Source organism: Anopheles gambiae, chromosome 2 (assembly GCF_943734735.2).
Source record: "Anopheles gambiae chromosome 2, idAnoGambNW_F1_1, whole genome shotgun sequence".
Taxonomy (NCBI): Eukaryota; Metazoa; Arthropoda; class Insecta; order Diptera; family Culicidae; genus Anopheles; species Anopheles gambiae.
The window spans coordinates 8112834-8133195 of NC_064601.1; the positions used below are offsets into that span (position 1 = coordinate 8112834).

Sequence of the window (20362 nt, forward strand, 5' to 3'; positions counted from 1 at the left end):
CGACCCTGACCCGTGCAAGGCGCAAGTATGAACGGAGGATAATAGAAACCGTATAGAGACTATTGAGCGAAGGTCCACTTCCCATATGGGATTTTGGGCTTCATCTCGGCAATAAGCCGCCACGGGACATGTGTTGTTTGCCGTACGTCGCTTCTGAACCCACTCCACGCACACACACATGCACACACCCGCACATGTGCTCTCACACACAAACGAACGGTGTGTGTTGTGTGTGGATGGCAATCGGAGCTTTGATGTGACGCGGGCCTGACTCTGGTCGAACCGTTCTGTGATTTCTGTTCTTCAGTTCGCCCCGGCTAAAAGGGAAAAAGGGGTAAAAGGTATAAAAAAGAAACGCAACTGCTACACACCGCGATGTATCTAACGCCAAGTACGGGAAGAGGTTGCGGGGACCTAAGTCTACCGAAACCGTGGTTGTAGGAGTCGAAACGAATGGAGAGAAGAATAACAAAAAAACACAGAAGAGAATGAAACGAAACCAAAAACCCGGATATAGAAAAGCTTTCTTTTTCATTGTGTGCGCAACAAGGGCCCCGATTTGGTACGTGGATGTTCAATTCTTGATCTATTCTTCTTCTTCTTCTTTGGCTCAACAACCGATGTCGGTCAAGGCCTGCCTGTACCACTTGTGGGCTTGGCTTTCAGTGACTAATTGATTTCCCCCCATAGCAGGATAGTCAGTCCTACGTATGGCGGCACGGTCTATTTGGGGATGGAACCCATGACGGGCATGTTATTAAGTCGTACGAGTTGACGACTGTACTACGAGACCGGCTTTGAAAAAAAACTACTTGTAGCACTTGTTTTTTTTTTCAATCGTTCAAAAAGTCACCACAAGAGTCACAACATTACATTATCATCGCTTAGAAATCGAAACTAATAATCAGTTGGCGCTTCCGTTGGATGAATCATGTGTACGCCCAAAACTAACAAGGGATGGCAAATCCTTCTCATTAAACTGCAAATTCTGGTTTGATTAGGAGTTTGAAGAGGACAAAAAAATCTCGCATTATAAAAGAGGAAAACAAATGTACACCACTATCAGCTGAACTTTAACGATCAGTGTAGCTGATAAGTGTGCAAGGGATGCCAGGAATGTCCAACGGGTTAACGGATTGCTATCGCATTTTCTAATGGTTTGATTTTATTATTAGAACCAGCATCGAATGCTAAGCCTACCAAACGGGAATGCAAAACATGTTGTTTAGTTATCAAAAAACATGAAAACTTACCTTCTTATTTTTTTTAAACGCTAAGATGATCGATCATTGTTGGTGCTCAGCATTCCTGTGTCGCGTATAATCCGTTCATCCATTCGCAAACACCGATGTAATTATTACACAAACACAAACACTGTAAGCACTTTGTAAAGATGAGTAGATTTAATCATAATTCGTTTCGCTTCTTACACAAACTGGAGATGATGATTGGTTGAGTTAAATTTAAACGCACCGAAAACCTTTCAAACCTGCTCAAAAGAAGCTTACGAAAATAAGAGACAAACAACACACACACACGTGCACATTGAACATTCACTTTTGAAACCATGCATGAACATTACACTAATTAAAGTAAAGCACTGTCACGATGGCAGTAATGATTTGTTTTGTGGGAAAACCAAACCCTCCCTCCCCCTGCTACTCTGCCCTTTCATCCGGCCACCATGAATCAACACAATCGAATCGAAGCAACCGAAAGCGTTCCGCTGCCGGAGGGGCACTCACTCCCCCCGACCGGCGTTGGCCATTAAATGGAGACTGATTTTCCGCACAAGACGGAGATGCGTTGTGTGATCTGAAGGACGTTACCGAAAATTTAAAATTTACAACACTTTACCGGTCTTTTTTCTTCTCCTTTCAAAATACGCACACGCATTGGTTTGGTCGCGACCTTGACGGTTTACCGGTCTACGGATGAGCAAAAAGTATCGACAGGGGCTCGAAAGCGCACAAGAACAAACAGGGCCGAACACAGCACAACAAAAAAAAACAGAATTACAATTTTCGATCGTATATGTTTGCACTCCGTTCACCGATTTTTCCTAATGGGAAAAGCACACGGACGCGATGTTGTTAGCTTCAAACATGTGATCTTATGACGTATCGGCACGCAAAAGGGAGCAATACGCAACCCAAACAGCGCGTTTCGTGGGAATGTATCGGGAAAAATTGGGATCCGAACCGGGCCGGTAAATTAACATAAACACGGCAAAGTACGTACGCGAGCTTTCGGAGAGTATCGCCGTGAGCGAAACTGGCGTTCACTCACCCATACTTGCTTCAACGACGGATGGTCGCATACTGAAAACACGAACGCTACGAACACAACACAGTGTGCGCGCTGTAAAGCTGGCGCGCGTACAGTGTGTGGCATAAGTATAGATGTATCGTGAGTTTTTGAAATCGCTAAGGGCTGTTCGCTGCGTTCAGCATGGATGTGTCAACATATTTTACAAAGAAAAACATAAACAAACAGCAATAATGCCTATTTTTTATAGGTTCAGAAGTAATCATAATGTCAAATAATAGCCGGCATCGCGAATAAATGAACTCTTTTTAACAGTCGTTTAAAGTTCATTTTGGTTTAACCGAGTTCATTTGTTGTTCATTCCTGTTAAAATAAACGACCGTCAAAACAGTTAACGACTGCTCGATATCGCATATAGGCAAACACGGGGAAAAAAATTCGAGCAGTATAATTAAACGACTGTTAATTTGTATCGCATACGCTCTTGACAGTCGTTTGTTTAACGACGGCATAGGACCAGTCGTTAAAATTAACAAATGAACTCAATGCGTTCGCGATGCCATATTCTAGCAATTTTTAACGACTCTGGTTAATTTTTAACGACTGTTAATTTTAAACCAATTCTTTCGCGATATCAGCTAATAACTCTGAACAACTGGAAATGATTTCAAAGCATTTTTTCGCTTTTGTATAGCATAGCATAGCCAAGGAAAAACTGTAGATCGTAATGTGCTCATTTAAAATCACATACTGATAAGCTAGTTAGAATTACTATGACCAACGTCACTCGCAAGAGGAAGGTGGATGAAAACTCTCTCCTGGCTGATGGGGTGACGGCTTATCTGTCTCCTATTCAACCTGGCGCTAGAAAGGGTCATCTGGGACGCTAGTGTGTAGACTTCGGGAAACATTTCCCATACGTCAACCCCGATCCTGGCATACGCTGATGATATAGACATCATTGGTCTACCAAAGGATAAAGCAAGCGGCAGAGAACCTCAGATTGCAGATAAACGAGGCAAGGACTAACATGCTGGTGGCAACATCATCTCCAAGAACCCACCTATCTGAAGGATTGTTTCTTTAAGATGAACATTTTGATGGTCCCGTTATGTTCGATACATTTTCTGTCTCTTTAAGCTAAATGTCTCTCTAAGGCGAATATTCCCTATGCTGCATATGCGATTTGGCACTCGAAATGCTCTAAGATTAATTTTCGGGAGACAGTTCACAAAAATATTGTTTTTCCCGTGGTTTCTTGGATACTTCATAGCAACACTTTCATTACCTTTCTTCAACTTGAATATCCCTTTAAGCTGACAATCGCTCAAAGGTTCATCTTATTAGGCCGCAAATCCTCTAATGACATTTCATTGCTATTAGAATTAACATCCAAAATATACGCGTTTGGACTCAGCCACGTTCAAAGCGCTTCGTGTATTTCGATATTTAGAGGGTAGAGATATTTCGATGTGCTTTCTAGTTGGCATGTTTATCAATTAAAAAAAGAAAATAAAAGAATGACAATTTTCTTAACAGTCCATGCCATTTTAATGATTTTTTCAAAAACCGGCTCTTCATACAAAACGTTTTCTTTTTATTTGAACTGTCAGCCAACTATTGAGCGTTCAACTTAAAAGCATGGCAACTAAAACGACTTATTTTATTAAACCAATGATTTTTTTTAAAACTGAACGCATAAATTCATTTCAGTTCATTCGCATGAACTCTCCATCGCAACACGAGCTGTTGTTTCTTCCTTGCACGCAGCTGACAACTGTCAAGCCAATTGTGTCAAATTCGGTCATGAGCCAACCCGACTTCCAACACATCTCGGTTGATGTTTAGTAATCTGACAGCTGGCACGGGGTGGGAGGAGAAAAATACGAGAAAAATTACAACTCATTCGTCTGCTCGGAGTCGTGAAAGTCATGAATGAAAACAAAACCATCGGACGAAAATGTGTACAGTGCTGTAATATCTAAACCAAATTTCTCTTTCCCGCCGCAACGCATTCCACGTAGAGCAGACGTAGTGCAGTGTCTCATTCTTCCAACCAAATTATTCCAATTACGGTATATCGCTTTGTGTTGTTTCGCTGCAATTAGGGTGAGTGTGCTGTGGAAACGGGAGAGGGGCGGGATTGTTCTATGCGCTCGAATTGATTGTATCGTTTGTTCCCCTCGCTTCCCCACAGTGAGCTTGAAAAAGAAACTGCACATCGAATGGCGGAAAGCATGGATACATCACACAAACCGAACCCGCTGGAGCAGAAGACCAATGCGCACATCGAGAAAATCTTCCTGATCACGCTGAACAAGAATCCGCAGAAAAACAAACAGTTCGTGTACGTGGAGGACGTGGCGCAAGGTGTCGACAGTGGGCTGCTCGATCTGGACGTGCTGGAGCAGGCCCTGTTCGAGCGGCTGATGCTGCCCAACCCATCCGAGTATCTGATACCGAACAACATCACCACCTCCGACACGCCCCAGATTGCGGAAACGAAGGCCATCCTCTACCTGTACGGATGTTTCGAGCGCAATGAGAAACCGGTCGAACCGAACGACAGTGTCGCGCTGGACAACCAGCGCAAGATGAAGGCGCTAATACTGCGCAACGTGTGCACCTCGCTGAAGCAGCCGGAGCTGTACGAGGGCCAGAACCTGTCGAACCAGCTGCTGGACATTTTCAAGCAGTGCAGCACGGACGACTACGCGGTAGCGGGCCGGTTCGTGTCGGAAGCGGTGAACGAAATATTCACCGACACGGAAACAGAATCCGAGGGGTTCGCAATCATTCGCGGCATTTTCGGGCCCATTTTCGTGGTCGTCATGAAGGCGTTGCGGGCGGCCTCGCTGATCACCATCGAGTGCTGGGTGATGCCGTTCCTGCAGGTGTTCCCGAGCGACAAAAACAACCCCCGGCTGGCGCTCATCTTTCTCGGCTACACGACCCCGCCGCCCGACTCGGACGGCATCAAATATTCCGACTCCCTGCTCGGCCAGCTGCTGTCGCTCTCGATAATGCCGCGCAACCACAACGGGCCGTACGAGTACTATGAGAATCCGCTCACCACGAACCGGTCGGCGGTGGACAGTCTGTCGTCGAACCTGTGGAACTACACCAAGCGGCATCTGGCGAGAATGCACGCGTTCGTGAAAAGCTTCCTGCTGCTCGGCGGTACCGTGCGCAGCAAGATGCTCGACTGGATCGGCCGGTGCCTGCATGCGAATGTGCCGCGCGGCCAGATCTGGAACACGCACCACGGCATGGGCATGTTCGGCAATCAGACCACTTCGCCCGACGCGTTCAGCATCAATCTGGCCGGGGTGCTGTTGCGCCTGTGTCAGCCGCTGCTGAAACCGCAGCTGAAGGTGCTGATCGTGGACCCGACCTACTGTGCCGTGAAGGAGGCGGACAAGGAAACCAAAGCCGTACACATGCTCGACGCGGAGAAGGAAACGTGTCTGCTGCCGCTGGAGGACGACAAGGAGCAGCGGCTCGAGGCGGACCGGTACAACTTCGTCACGGAGTGCTTCTTCATGACGCACAAAGCGATCGATCTCGGGTACCGCGTGTGCATCGAGAAGTTTTTCCGCATGAACCGCGAGCTGCACCGGCTGCAGACGATGTACTACGAGATGATGTCACAGAACGGTGCGGACGTGCCGAGCGATCTGATGCAGATGGTGTCCTCGCAGATGCAGCAGTTCCTCTGCCTGCAGAACGTGCTGCTCGAGCCGGAAACGGACGAACTGCTGCTGCAGTTCTACGAAGCATCCGCCATCTGGCTGACGCAGCTGAGCGCGCGCGAAGCGTCCCAGATCGACACGCTCGAGCCGGCGAAAGGGTTCTCGCCCCAGACGCAACAGCCCGTCAATCTGCCCCTGGTCGGGGTGGCCGTGTCGCGCGTGCTGAAGTGCATTCCCGAGTACATCATCGAGAACATCGTGGGGTACTTGCAGTTTTCGCGCCACTTCGACAGCCGCTCGCTGCGCGTCGACGTGGACGCGCAGCGATCGATCTTCACGATGATACTGATCTTCATGGGCAGCTCGGAGCGCATCCGCAATCCGCATCTGCGCGCCCGGCTGGCCGAGGGGCTGGAGAGCCTGCTGCCGAAGGAGTCCGAGCCGGCCGGGTTCAGCCTGAGCGCCACGCTGTTCACCAACCATCCGCACCGTCTGGAAATCATTCCGAACCTGTTGCGCGTGTTCGTCAGCATCGAGATGACGGGCCAGAGCGTACAGTTCGAGCAGAAGTTTAACTACCGCCGGCCGATGTACGCCATCATGGACTACCTGTGGAAGATCGACGAGCAGAAGGAGTGCTTCCGGGCGCTGGAGCGGCAAGCGATCGAAAACATCGAGGCGGAAGATCCGCCCATCTTTCTGCGCTTCATCAACCTGCTCATCAACGATGCGATCTTTCTGCTGGACGAGTCGCTGAGCAATCTGCAGCAGATCCGCCAGATGCAGGGCGCCCAGGACGCGGGGGAATGGGAATCGCTGGCTCAGACCGAGCGGCAGCAGAACGTGGCCAACCTGCGCAATCTGGGCATGCTGGCCCGGTTCGACAACATTCTCGGCCGCGACACGATCAACATACTGCAGCTGCTCACGTCCGAGACGAAGTCGATCTTTTGCCATTCGTCGATGGTCGATCGGGTGGCGGCCATGCTGAACTATTTCCTCCTAAACTTGACCGGCCCGAAGAAGGGCAACTTCAAGGTGAAGGATAAGCGCGAGTTCGAGTTCGATCCGGCCCGCACGGTGCTGGAAATCTGTCGCATCTACGTGAATCTGTGCGAGTGCGATGCGTTCTGTTTGGCCGTGTCGCAGGACGGTCGCAGCTACAGCCCGCAGCTGTTCGAGTACGCGGAGCAGGTGCTGAGTAAGTGGAAAGCAATTGTCTGGACGTCTTTTTGTGTTCGCCAAATGTAGCCTTTGTTTTTTTGCCATTCTAGCCCGCATCGGTGGCGGCCAGCTGATTGGGGAGATGCAAGAGTTCGCCCAGAAGGTGCAGCGCATCGAGAAGCAGCAAAAGATTGACGAGGAAGCGCTGATCGATCCGCCGGACGAGTTCCTCGATCCGATCATGTCCTCGCTCATGGCCGACCCGGTCATACTGCCCAGCTCGCGCATCACCGTCGACCGGTCGACGATTGCGCGCCATCTCCTGTCCGACCAGTCGGATCCGTTCAACCGGTCGCCCCTGACGATGGAGCAGGTGAAGCGAAACGATGAGCTGAAGGCCAAAATAGACGCTTGGATGCGGGAGAAGCGTGCCAGTCATGCCGCCACGTTAGCTGCCGCAGCTGCTGCGACAAAGGGCGGTGAGAGCAGCGAACAGCCCACTACTCCCGTAACACCGACGGCCGTCGCAATGGACGCAGACGAAACGGTCGAGAACCAGTAGTAATAGACACACGAGAAGTAGCGCAATGTTCTTTCCCTCCTCACTACTAGCCAATTTGCTGTTCCCGGTCGTCCCCCTTTCCCCCCATGTACTCCCCATTCCACACTCCAGTGTCTCGGCCCGATTGGAAGCGTGAACGTGTGCTGCGTTTTGGTTTTATATTCAAATTTAAGGTAGAGTTTATACACATGCGTTTGTGTTTGTTTTAGTTTTTTATGAACTCTAAACACTATAGATTACTCTGTGTGCGTGTTCGAGGGTCGGGGAATCTTTATCGTATAATTCAATGGCACATCATCCTCCACAGGAACCCCTCCCCCTCCCACTTTTTAGCCTCTTAGTATGGAATACAATAAAGAAAAAAAAAGCGAAACGGATGTAAATGGGTTTCTTTTTTCTCTCTCTCTCAATATTTTACTAACTTAACATTTAATCTAATATCTCATAGCAGAACAATCATCACTGGGTTAGCTTTGTCGCTCTCTCTCTCTCTCCCTCAAATAAACAGCTTAAACTCGCTCAAAGGCCACAGACGGCAGACGGCTCGGCTCTTTACCAGCCCAATCGGCACCGGGCCGTAGTTGCGCGAGTCGGAACTATTCTGCACATTGTCGCCCTCGATCCACAAGTGTCCCCGCGGCACAATAACAATGCTCGTTCTCGGTTCCGGATGGCTGTCCTCCTCCGGCAGTATATCCACCCCTCGTCCTTCACCGCTCATGGCCACGCGTCCCGTACCGTCCTGCTGCTGCTGCTTCGCTTGCGCTTCCTCCACCGAGTGGCTAACGTAGTCAACCTTTTCCCGCAGCTTGACCATCGCCTCGTAGTGCTGTTGCGCTTTCGCCCTCGGCAGGTGTCCATCTGCGTCCAGCTCCAGCTCGCTGCCACTGTCGTTCGCAAGCACCGAGGTGTAGATGGTGTAGGTGTTCGAGAGCGGGTTCAGGTTGAACGATGCCCGTGTCATGATCCGATCGCCCGGCATGCCGATGATGCGCTTGCACACGTGCTGCACCGGTTTGGTGGGGCTTTTGGTGATGATAATATCGCCTCGCTGCAGTTTGGCGAGGCGTGGGGTAATGCGGTCAGTTATCAGCACGTTGTTCGTCATCAGAGTCGGTTCCATCGAGGGGCCAACGCACTGCGAAAAGGAAGACACGTTGTGCAGGATTGTTGGACGATTATGTAAAGGAGATGGCGGCAGCGGAACAGATTACTTACCACAACGAAATCGCCCAGGTACTCGAAGGTGCAGTGGGTAATGCAGCCATACTGCACGATGTATCCACAGATGCCGAGTGCTTTGGAAAGAAATTTATACATTTAAACGGGTAGCGTGTGTGTATGGTTTATGCTGCAAGCGTAAAATTAGTTTCGTGGACTATTTTCTGTTCGTTCCCGGGGGCGATTTGTTTACAAAATCGAACAATAACAAAGACAGCTGAGAAAATGTCATCGAGCCCGTACAACATGGTGAGCGTTTTTGACGTTTGAGTATCGCTGCATCTCGCTCATTTTCTTTATCCTTATCGCCTCCATATTTCTTTAGCCGCCTTATTTTTGTTGGCCATTTTGAATTCTCCAAAACCCTCGCTCGAAACGTCAAAAACCGCCGCAACTACTTACAAAAAGCATCACCAGCGAGGGAAAATCGCACCGATTAGGAGCGTTAGCGATCTCACGTTTTTGCCCTGCGGGAGGTAACGCTGGTGTTCGCAGCCCACTGCATTACGTTGGCGTTACGCGTAACGCCTGTGACCGCCGACCCAAGCAGCACTTTTGGTATGAGCTTGTTTTAGTAACCCTTAAGGTCGGGATACATGGAGCGTAGTCGTTAGAGTAATTTCGATTGTTTCCTACGCATTTGGTGATGGTTTGCCGAAGCATATTGCATTATCATTCTGGGCTGTTTTGAAAACAAAGGTTATTAGGTTTTTTCACAATTTTTACTCAAACCCAACGGAAAAAGTTATGTAATGGATAGATACAAAATTATTGAATACTAATGAATATTATTGAATAGAAGCTTAGCTCCATAGCTTCGCTGGTTTGCTCAATAGAAGGCGACTTTATAACTCATCATTATATTGCTGTGGTCAGATCTGTGGGTGTCATCACCAATGACCATTATTGAAATCTTAATTGCTTCAGTTCTGAAGGTTCACATTGAAATTTAGTATTTAAACTATCGTATCGCCGTTTTAGTTCTACTGATGCATAGCTTCAATGCGCAACCATACACCAGTACAGAGGGAGAAAACTCTCAAAGCGAGGAAATCTCCACTGTCTGGCTATCTCACCAACAGATGGCTCCACCATTTTTTTTTGTTAGATTTGCCAACTGCTAAACGATGCTTTGTTAGCCGGTCTGGTGATACAGTCGTCAACTCGTGCGACTTAACAACATGTCCGTCATGGGGTCAAGCCCCGATTAGACCGTGCCGCCATACGTAGGACTGGCAATCCTGCTATGGGGGGTAATCCAAAAGTCACTGAAAGCCAAGCCCACAAGTGGTTCAGGCAGGCCTTGACCGACAACGGTTGTTGAGCCATAAGAAGAAGAAGAAGAAGAAACGAAGTTTTTTATTAGATTCTTTTTAGTTTGATAGCCCGATCCATTTAGAGCCCGTTCTGTGGTCGTTTTGTGGATTTGTGGCACTTGGGGTGTCGAAACCCACGCGACCATATAAGGTTATTTGAATTAGAATGTTACAATCCACATTACAATTTGAACAATTTTGACTAAACACAGTACATTAAAACTATAGCACTAAAACAGTGTGCAACATAGTGACAACGGCAGAGTAAGCCACGGAAGAATAAAATCGTTCACCGATTTGTACGGACAATTGTTTTTTTTCTTACCGTTAGCATGCAATATAACATAATGCAACACGCTGCTTCCAATCCTAACATTCCTCTTCAATACACTGCAAACACATATTTCCCGCCAGTGCTTCAATCCCAGCCTAAACCAATATCCTGGCTTCATTAAGAATCGCGCCGAGCGCCATTTAATGCGCCATATGGCACCGTTCAAAATTCGCATCGTAACAATATCACCAGGTTCTTCAACGCCCCAAATCCAATTTGTACGCGCGTTCGGTGTGGGCTGGAATTTCCTTTTATTCTTCCTTTAGTGAGCTGCTAGAGTCTTGAAACAAATTTAGGCGCAAACACGTACACGTCTAACGCAACCGACACATGGAAGGTGTGTAAATCAATCACTGCTCGTGCGACGTTTTCCGGGTAGCGGCCAATGGCACAGTTTACAACACCCACGAGGGGGTAGCGTCCATTATCAGCTCTCACATGCCGATCGCGCTACTAACGGCAAGTATGCAGTGTGTGAGGAATGTGAAACTAACATACTCGGAGCGGCCGCAACCGTTCCAAGTTGTGATGAAAAGCTGTGGTCTGTTAAAGTTTCACCGACACTTTTTGAAGCAAAGAATTTAAGGGGAGTTTAACAGTTGCTACGTCCAGCTTGAATTGAGCCGAGAGGAAATCGTTTTATCAATCGAGCAGCAGCAAATAAAATAGGTCAGAAACGACCGGAACAGATTGATCCCACTGTTTTCAGGGGGAGGAAGAAGCGCCGGCAGGAGTCACTTGATGAACAACTTCATTAACTCCAGCGTTCAAACGTTGACATGGCATTTCATCATATGGATATGGATCAACAGTAACCGGCACCACACACGGCACGCAAGATTTCTTTTGAAGTGCCAAAGAAAAAGGGTAAACTTTTGTGAAGAGGGTAAGTGCTATCGTTTGTCACAACACATTAAAAGAAAGCTTTTTTTTAGTATCCTATATGCCATTCATATTAGTGACCTTTTCCTCCCTATTCGTACGAACTGAAGTTTCCGTTCGGTTGTCAATCATACGTGTCCGCCTACGGATCCGCTTACAATCCGTGGACGCATCCATCCGTCAGCCTGTCAAGGGAGGGGGGGGGGGGGAGGACCTTCCATTCCCTCGGTTCCATTTAAGCTGAATTCCATTACTGCCCATTTGCGGCAAATTCGTTCGTCCCAGCTAACCAAGCTTAATAATAAATAAACCTAAACTATCGCTTTCACTCATCCTCTTTTCACTCACTCACTCACGGTCAATTAAATCGCTGTAAAAAGTTTGGCATCAGTTAATCCACCTCGCATACCAGCGCTGCATCGTGTAATGGACACATCCCCGAGACCGCCAGTATCGCTGATCGTTACACATTCCAGCTTCCAGCACATCCGGTCGAGCGTGCACTGCTACCACACGGCTTATCTATGTCCTGGTCCCGGTTTGGTCTGGTCTGGTCCGGTCTGGAGTCTCTGGTCTGGTTTTGGGGGAAACATTAGAAAGAAATGCATTGTCCCCGTTTCCTGGCCGAGGAGGTCAAACCGCTTATCGGCGCTGGTCACAACTGCAGCGCATGCCGGGTTTTGGCACTGTTACAAAAGTTCGCTTCGAAAGTGAGGAAGAAATCAATTAAAGCTCCCCTTTTTTAGGTTTCCGTCTGTTCGGGAAATTGGGAAAGAGCTGCAGCAATGCGACAGCAATAGTGTTTACGCCGTACACAGTAACAGTGTTGGAAAGCATCACGATGTTAAAACGTTTGCTTTAACACGTTTACTTCAATAACATCGCAGATTTACACGAAGCTATGGACATGGATTTGGCTTCCCTGTGCCAATGCAATATAAAAGCGCGAAAAGATCGCTTTGAAAATCGGTTAAAAGATATGTTGCTAATAATGCGTGTACCGCTCCGGGGCAGCTGGCGGCAAATAAAATCCAATGCCTCGCCGTCTATACCCATCGGAGAAAGGTAATTATTTATTGATGTCAGTCCGTTAAGCTTAAAAGCTTCTCCTAACACTGCTGCTGCTGCCCTGCCTTGTAGCCGGTGAAGCGACTGGCGGACATTATCGGGATTCCATTTTGCCGTTCAATCCCTGCCACATTGCAAAAAATCGACCCACGGACCGGGTTCTTTCACGATGGAGAGGATGTGTTTCTGTGGCGGTGTGTGTGTGTGAGCGCATCTTCTTTGCGAGTGAGTGCGAGTCTTGATGTTAAGGTGCTGCTGGGTGATGGAAACCGGTCGCTGTCTGTCCGGACGTGCTCTACCCCTCCCCAGAAAAGCGTGGCAAAAGTTTGCAGGGATTAAAACCACCGCCGATAGCGCCTCCAGGTGAAGCTGGCACTGGCCACTATTCAACTGCTGCAATTGAACTCAATGGCGAGCGGGCAGGATGGCGAGTTTGAGCAGGACTGACACTAAAAAAGGGTAAAAGGTAAAGCTTCTTAGAACTTCACACGAGGGAAGGACTTTTTCCAGCAAGAGTTAAAACTAACAAATCAACACCCCCAACCCATGGTTCCTGTACCAGTGTTGGCAGCGGGTAATGAAGTTTCGTGCGAACACAGTAACAAGACTCGAGTGACGGTTTCGTTTCGACTGTTGATATAAACAAAATAGTTAACTTTTGTGCTTTTGAGCAGGATTCTTACACGTACGATACCTACAATGCGAAGCGGAAGGGAAAGGCGAGAGTCGGTGTTGATGATGATTAATTTATGGTCGATGGTAGAGAGCTACCCCAAACGTTTAATTCCATTCCTTCGCGTCTGTGGTATGGCGCCTTAAGACTGGGCGGAATGCCGAATCGATTTGGATGGATGATTTTCCACACCTCCTCTCAGCGGTGCCAGCCGGTGGTGCCACTTTTGAAATGTCTTGAGTAAGGTTGGCAAACTCCTTTCTTTACATTATGCATTAACAATCAACCATCCGTTCCTTTTGCAGTGGTTTCCATTTAAGAGCAAGCCGATATCGGGAATCGATGGCAAACAAATATCCCAATAACGGGCCGAAAACCCTCCGACCATGAGGAAGCGAAAGGAGTTGGTAGAACAATGAGCTGTGCAGGAAGGTGGTTGAATTCTTCGCTCAATGGTCGGAAGATTACGTACTCCTATCATAGACCGCATTGAATGGGAACGGAATGAGCGAGAACGGATAAGAAGGATACGGGTTATAGCGCTTCTAGCAAACGGAACTAGTACACCTTTTTATGTGTTTGTTCCCGTGCTTAATCAACCGTACAAGCACACTCACTCTTTCTTACTCTTTCTCTCGCTTTTATTTCACTCCTTGTTCTTTTTATTTTGAGGGATTTGGTTTGGTATCCACGGAATGAAGTGGATTTACGGGCAAATCGGGTCTACAGTGGGATTGCAGGAACACAAACAACAAAAAAATGGCCCGCCAACGTCAAGCTGTTTGGTCGTCCAGAGTGGAATTAAATATTTACCGGGGTGCACTATTTGCAAACAGCTAGAGGCGAGGGAAAGGGAGCAAGGGAAAGGACAGCAGTGAGGCGGTATTAAACGATATTTGATGATGGACGTGTAATCTTGGTTGCTTCATCGGGTTGGTTTTTCCTTTACATACTGTTCAGTGATGCTAACGAGGAAAAACAATGGATTTACTGTAAACGTACGATTATTATTGGCTTTTGAATAAGGAGCGGCTGGTGCGGAAGCGTACCCAGAAGGTGCACTTTATAATTAACTTTTGGCAATGCTTAAGCTTCAGACGTTTGGGTGGCTGGAAGCAAGGAACAAAAATGAGCAATGCTTAACAACCAGTTGTGTTACTGATTGCATACTTTGAGGCGTAATCACCTGCGCCCGTCCAAAGCGCCTGTGATTATGCAATCTACCTAGCAGCATTCTTTCCAATTTCAAAGGATGTTCATTTATCATACCTATCTGAAATGGAAATGGTTGAAAATGTTGTGCCAACTCACTGATCCGGTAGCAGAAAAAGCGTACCACCGTCTAACAGTGAGGTGGTAATCGGAAGTACAATGTAGCAATGTTTTTAGGCAGGAGACAATAATTAGCTTTGTTCATCTATTTGTACATAAATATTGGCGCTGTGTCTGCTGTGATTAATTAATCAAAATTCTGTGTTACGCACGATTTTAATTGTAAACAGAACGAAAAGCCTATGCTTCATATGGCAAGAGAGAATTTAAATAGTAGCTGTATGATGCAGCGAGGTAAATATTGTTGCAGATTACAAAACAAAAAAGGGCAGCAAACAGCTCCCGTGATTTCAAATTCGTTTTGCACACTTTGCTGTTCCAAAATGTTGTGTTTATTTTACAGGGTCATTTTGGGCAGCACTGATCGCAAACAATTTTTCCTGCCATTTCAGTTTTTTTTAGCTGTCCAAATGGCCAGCGTTGGTAATGAACGTCGGCAAACAAATGCACCGCAATTAATGAGCTAATGAAATCAATTAAAATTGTTAGAGTTCTTTTTTCCACCGGTTTGCGTAAAAAGCCAGCGGCAGTTTTGGCAGCAGTACGATCATTAACCACATGGGGCAGTTCTGCGAAGGATAGCAATTATGTTCTGTTTTATTTTCTTTTCTGTTAAAAATCATTTCCCTCAAGAAAAAAGGGATTTTTAAAACGGCGGACTGAATTGTTCCAAGTATTTTTAGCATACTTTGAAACTGAACCACTTTTTGCGTGTGATTATTTTGCAGCTGATTTTTCACCTTTTACGCTCTCGTACAACATCAAAATCGAGTTAAAGCAGTTTAAAGGTTCACATACTCTGCGGGCAAATTTAATAACAGGCCCTGCATGTTCGATGTGTTTAGAGACTGTGAATGGTGGTAATCTTTTCCCATTAGCATACAAAATAGGCTTGGTGAAGCAACAATTTCGTTCATTTCCGCTTCCCACGCTTTGGTGATGGTGTTTATGATTTGCCCTTCGGTTTCGAATAACACCTTAATGGAACGACGAGCAAAAAGTGCCAAAAGAGGAAGAAAAAAGTTCACCCAGTTTAATGCGAAACCGTACAAAACTGTGCAATTAATGGAGCAGACAGGAATCAGCTTAAAAATGACACATCGGTTGATTGAAATTGATTGTGCTTTTTGGTGGAAAGAATTCCCGGAACTAGGTCGGTAGCTGCTGTCTGATTTGTCTTGGGTGGCTGGTTGCCATTTTATTACGCGTGTTTTTTTTTTTTGCTTCATTACACCGTTATGGAGGTAATGTAAAATTTATGCCGTGATCAATTTTCCTTCAATTTATAGGACTTTTATACAGTCAATCGGGAGCACCAGAAATTTAATGAGAACACCCCAAAGATGAGCTTATTTTACACGCACAATTTATCTACGCTGTGATATGTTAATCGCCGCACCAAACCGTACCTCGCTGTAAGCTTTTGGGCCATCCTGCTGGGCTTGAATATTTATAGCATTATGAAAAGATAAACCAATGATAACGGGCCAGCCGAGCACGGGCACGGACGGGAAGGAGCAGGCCGGATGGAAGATGGTCGATTTTCGTCGTGCGCGTTTAAACGAATTTCCTTATCTGCTTCCCCGCATCGACGAGCTCGGGGAGGGAGTTTTTAATTAGACGACACTCGCAACACGCTCACGCTGCGTATGATATGCGGCGGCTGATGTTGGCGCGACTGTTACACGGTTATCAGGAGGCTGCACGGTATGTTTTTGCCGCTGTTTCGCAAGAAAGCCCACGGGCATAGCAGCAGAAGTAGTAGCAGCTTTTGACAGACAGGATAAGCTTTAAGAAGTGCATAAGACGGTGGTGGTTGCGTGGGGAGGAAGCGGTGCACAGAGGGCAAATGGAATCGAAAGTTAAAGCTCAAACCATAACATTTGGACTGTAGTTGATAAGGACGGGAATGTAAGTCGTTTGCAGCATTTTTTTTTATTTTTTGGAGGTATTCGATTTATATTCTGATTTTGAAAATTCGTACAAACTTTAGACATTTCACGTGACACAGTTAAAGCAAGGAATTCAATTATCACTTACCTTTTTTGCATATTTGATACACTCGTTTTTTATGCGCCTAAATGTATGCAAAGTGTATATTCAGTTATGTTCCTGGTTACTGTATAGCTTCTAAATTTCATAATGAAACAATTCACAATTTTATTGCATAGCTTCAGGCGTTTACCAAGGCCGCTGAAGGATCTTTACCTTTTGCCTTAAAAATTCTACAATGATCTACCGTGTTCGTATCGTGTGTTATATAAAAATCATCAGCTGGTTTATTCCAAAAGTGTCCTCTCACAGGATTTGTAAAAATGTCTAGAGTGGCTTATTTTAGACTCGAACCATACGCGACAATCCTTATCTATTTTCAAACAGTGTTTATGTTATATCATGCATCGTACAAAGAATCTGTTATGACGAGAAATAAAAAAAAAACCATCATCTCAACCACATCAACTACAAAGTATCAGCTTCATTACTTCATGAAGCTGGCGAACACTGGCGTTCGTCGAAATGCTAAGCCATGATTGGATGGGACACTCACGTGCATTGTGGAAAGTAGCCGTGTTATCTGTGTGCAATTCATTCCAGCCCTCTCTCCTGGCTCAATTCGCAACCGCTCGCTTGGTTACGGTGACGCGCCATTGGGCTGTGGGTGTTTGTGCTGACTAATAGAATTACCTTCCCATTAAAACTCTTACTGTACGACCAGTAACATACAAAGGATGGGAGAAAGCATCCGTGTAATTCGGAGGAAGCTTTTTATGCTTTGTTCTGTGGCTGTGTGGGCTTCGTCCATTTGCAATATGTTTAGGATAATCACTTCGTATGCACTGGTGGTAGGGTGGGTTTATTTACGATAAGCTTTCCTACTTTCGCCTGTTGCAAGGCGCTATAAAAACAATTCCCATTGCTGTGAGGTGTGCCCGTGCGCGGCGATGGTAGTTTGATGGTAGCTCGAGTGTGGAATGAGAAAACAACGTTACTAGTTTGAGATGAGGAAAATCGATTAGTAACAAGGGAGAGAGCATTTTTTGTCGTGTACCGTGCTGTTGTGCAAACTGAAGCAGCTTGCTGCACAACCGGCGGTATAGAGTTGAATGTTTTTCTTTAATTTTCATTCGGTGCAGTGCAGACATTTTGAGGCATTTGCTGGTCCAATAACGATCGCCTGCTGCACATGTCGGATGCACGTTACAGCTTGAAGTAGTAGTTGTGGCTCTTTAAAGTTTGCCAATTTTCAAATCAATCGGATAGCCTTTTTGCGAGCGTTACTTCAATCGTGCTTTTAAATTGAATTAAATTGAACGCTTTGTATTGGACTTTTCTCGGTTCAGTGTGTGCCCTAGGAATGATGCTAACTTCAACTATTCCGTAACTTACAGATGGTAGAAAAACTAATCACACCCTAATGAAACTCCATTTTGAAAGAAATAGGAATTTATCTTCTTGCATTTCAAAGTCAAAACAACCCAAAGTCAAAACAACCCAAAAATACCTGAAAGGTATTCAAACTACAGTATCACATTCACTCGATTATGATATTATTAATAGCTCGTTTTCTTACTATCTAGCAGCATTTTTCCGATCGATTCGCCGAGCTTTTGCACGTCACTGTAGTGCAAACCTGCCTTGATGAAGCAATCCATTAGCGCACTTCTCGGTCTGTGTGTCTGTGCTTCGTGTGGATGCCTTGAGGAACGTGCAAGAATCAAACCGTTTACAAAGGTAAGTAAGATACGGTGCGCGATAGTGAATCGACAAGATCAGATTGCACCGTCATCGTCGTCGAAGGGAAACGAAATTCGTCCAATACTGTGTTGTTGTACCATGCACAAGTCGGCGTACAGTTTTGCTGATAAAAGATTTCACAGCTTCCAGTATTCCATCTAGTTGAGATAAGAATCACTGTATTATTGAAGGTGAAAAATTGGTAAAAATAAATAAAAGGAAAAAAGGAATATCAACCCAGAATTCTTTGACGCCTAAATGTATGCAAATTTAACAATGCATAGCATAATTCATCTTCTGTGTTTATAGAGAACCCTTCATTGTTAATCGTTGCGTTACGAACACTTTTTGAAGCTGCAGATACGTGTTTAATATACTCAGAACATTAGTTTGCGTACCTTTAGGCGCATAACATAGCACAGGAATCGATTGGACGTAATAAAAAGCCCATACGAACAAAGTATTCCGGTTCGCTTGAAAGCTCCCCAAAAATTGAATACCCGTAAACATTTATTGTATCGCTTTCCTGTTATCATCCAGCTTGACTCCGCGTTGTAAAAGTTGATCTGTAAATGTATGCATTTAAATACAAATAAAAGAACAAACAGCGGTACCGACGGGAGGCAACGGAGTGGCAATGGCAGAAAGCGCTCCACAATCAATAATGATGTGTGTTACACCTTTTACCCGCACGCTTTGCACGTGTGTGTGCTGCGTGCCCGGCATGGAAATGTGCTGCCGAGTTTGGAAAAGCAGCCGAAACAATGGTAAAAGCTACGCCTCACCACCGCCACAGTTTCCCGTTTGACGACGGCTCCGGGTAGGCGAAAACGATATGTATGGGACCGTGTTGAAACGTTATTTTCAATTTAACCCAGACAGTGATGGAAAACTCCATCCCCCGGAGCTCTTGCTCGAGCGAAGCAGCAAAGTAGGCCGATCAACCGGAGGAGACGGCTGACAACAACAGCAAAAAAACCCACCCACATCCAGTTGTCACCATTTCGATTTTCACCCTAAAATGGACACCAACACAGCGAGACACATCCGGATGTGCAGTGGCGTACCTTAATAATACACCGGTAATTTCTGCTCGTTCGTTTTCATGTCGAGTGGGATGCTCGGCACAGCATGGCAACAATCTTACCAACCACCTGCCTGCCTTAGCAGTCACAAAGGGTTTTTGGATGCTTAGTAGTTCCTTTTGTCGTTCGAATCGGTTTTGCCGCCGCCGTTCGTCCGTGTATCATCGCACGAAGATTTCCAGGAAGAGAAGTCAAAGGTGGAGTTAAAAATTCCGGCTTTGTTGTACGTTATTGACTTCCCGCTTGCACAATCTGGGCAGGGGATTTGGTTCCTGGAGCTTTTGTTCCTTCCCTTTGCTACTAAACACAAAAGCAGGACGTTTTTATGGGGAAGGTGTTGTACCGGTTTTGATTGTGTGGTTTGCTTGCTTTCTTTGAGACGTGAGATTAAAAATTCTGCGCCATGCTTTCAACTCCAACTAGGTGGACACTGGATTGCAGTTTGGTTCATTGCTCTAGCAAGACCGTTTTAAACGATTGGGAGTAGATCAGTGCACTTCAATCGATGCTTAATATAGGGGTTTACCATGTTTAGTTTATACTTTAAAGAACAGCAATAACCTACAAGTTGATGTACTTTCCAAATATTACTCAGATCAAATATTTTGTTAAACAGCGTATTGCTAAACATTAATGGTGAATGTAGACCAGTTGTGAACGTTTGCCATCGAGCGGCAAAAATATCACAAATAAGCCTCGCTTCTATGCCGCCAATATACTACTTTGCCTACCTTAAGGCGCATAACACAGATTGCAAAATGTGGAAGCCTTTTATTGCATATCTTTAGGCGCTTAATTCCTAAAACAATGCAATGTTATGAACAGGGTACGCTTTTGCACAATTGAACATTACTTAATTGTATAGTAATGGCACTTGTTTAGCTTAATTCATATTAGGTTAAAACAAAATCACTAATTCAGCTAAGGATTGTGCTACATTTCATCCTTGCTTAGATCCACTCCACCGAGTCATGGAACCGGAACGGTACATTCACAAATGATTTTTCCGCACGCTACACACGCGTGCAAA

The 20362-nt window shown here is 46.0% G+C and overlaps 3 protein-coding genes across 14 annotated transcripts in view; 1 reads left to right on the forward strand and 2 right to left on the reverse strand.

The window, feature by feature from the left end:
• Positions 1 to 2326, reverse strand: part of LOC1281495 (tensin-1) — a 155809-nt gene extending 153483 nt beyond the window's left edge. For 10 of the 12 annotated variants that reach the window (XM_061643741.1, XM_061643735.1, XM_061643737.1 and 7 more), the window contains exon 1: positions 1254 to 2318. The gene's annotated coding sequence lies outside the window, so the exon portion shown is untranslated. Of the gene's footprint in view, positions 1 to 1253 lie in introns of all 12 variants that reach the window. The other 2 variants (XM_061643734.1, XM_061643733.1) reach the window with 2 other exon arrangements.
• A 1789-nt stretch (positions 2327 to 4115) lies between these two features.
• On the forward strand, positions 4116 to 8063 carry LOC1281494 (ubiquitin conjugation factor E4 A). Its single transcript, XM_321414.6, has 3 exons — positions 4116 to 4377; positions 4466 to 7161; positions 7235 to 8063. The coding sequence occupies exons 2-3, from the start codon at positions 4494 to 4496 to the stop codon at positions 7684 to 7686; spliced, it is 3120 nt and encodes a 1039-aa protein (XP_321414.5). The 5' UTR covers positions 4116 to 4377; positions 4466 to 4493; the 3' UTR covers positions 7687 to 8063.
• Positions 8064 to 8073: 10 nt separating this feature from the next.
• On the reverse strand, positions 8074 to 9132 carry LOC3290502 (mitochondrial inner membrane protease subunit 1). Its single transcript, XM_551123.3, has 2 exons — positions 8905 to 9132; positions 8074 to 8824 (listed from the first exon to the last, which is right to left on the reverse strand). Exons 1-2 carry the CDS (start codon positions 9004 to 9006, stop codon positions 8183 to 8185), a joined length of 744 nt encoding a protein of 247 aa, XP_551123.2. The 5' UTR covers positions 9007 to 9132; the 3' UTR covers positions 8074 to 8182.
• Positions 9133 to 20362: the final 11230 nt, after the last annotated feature.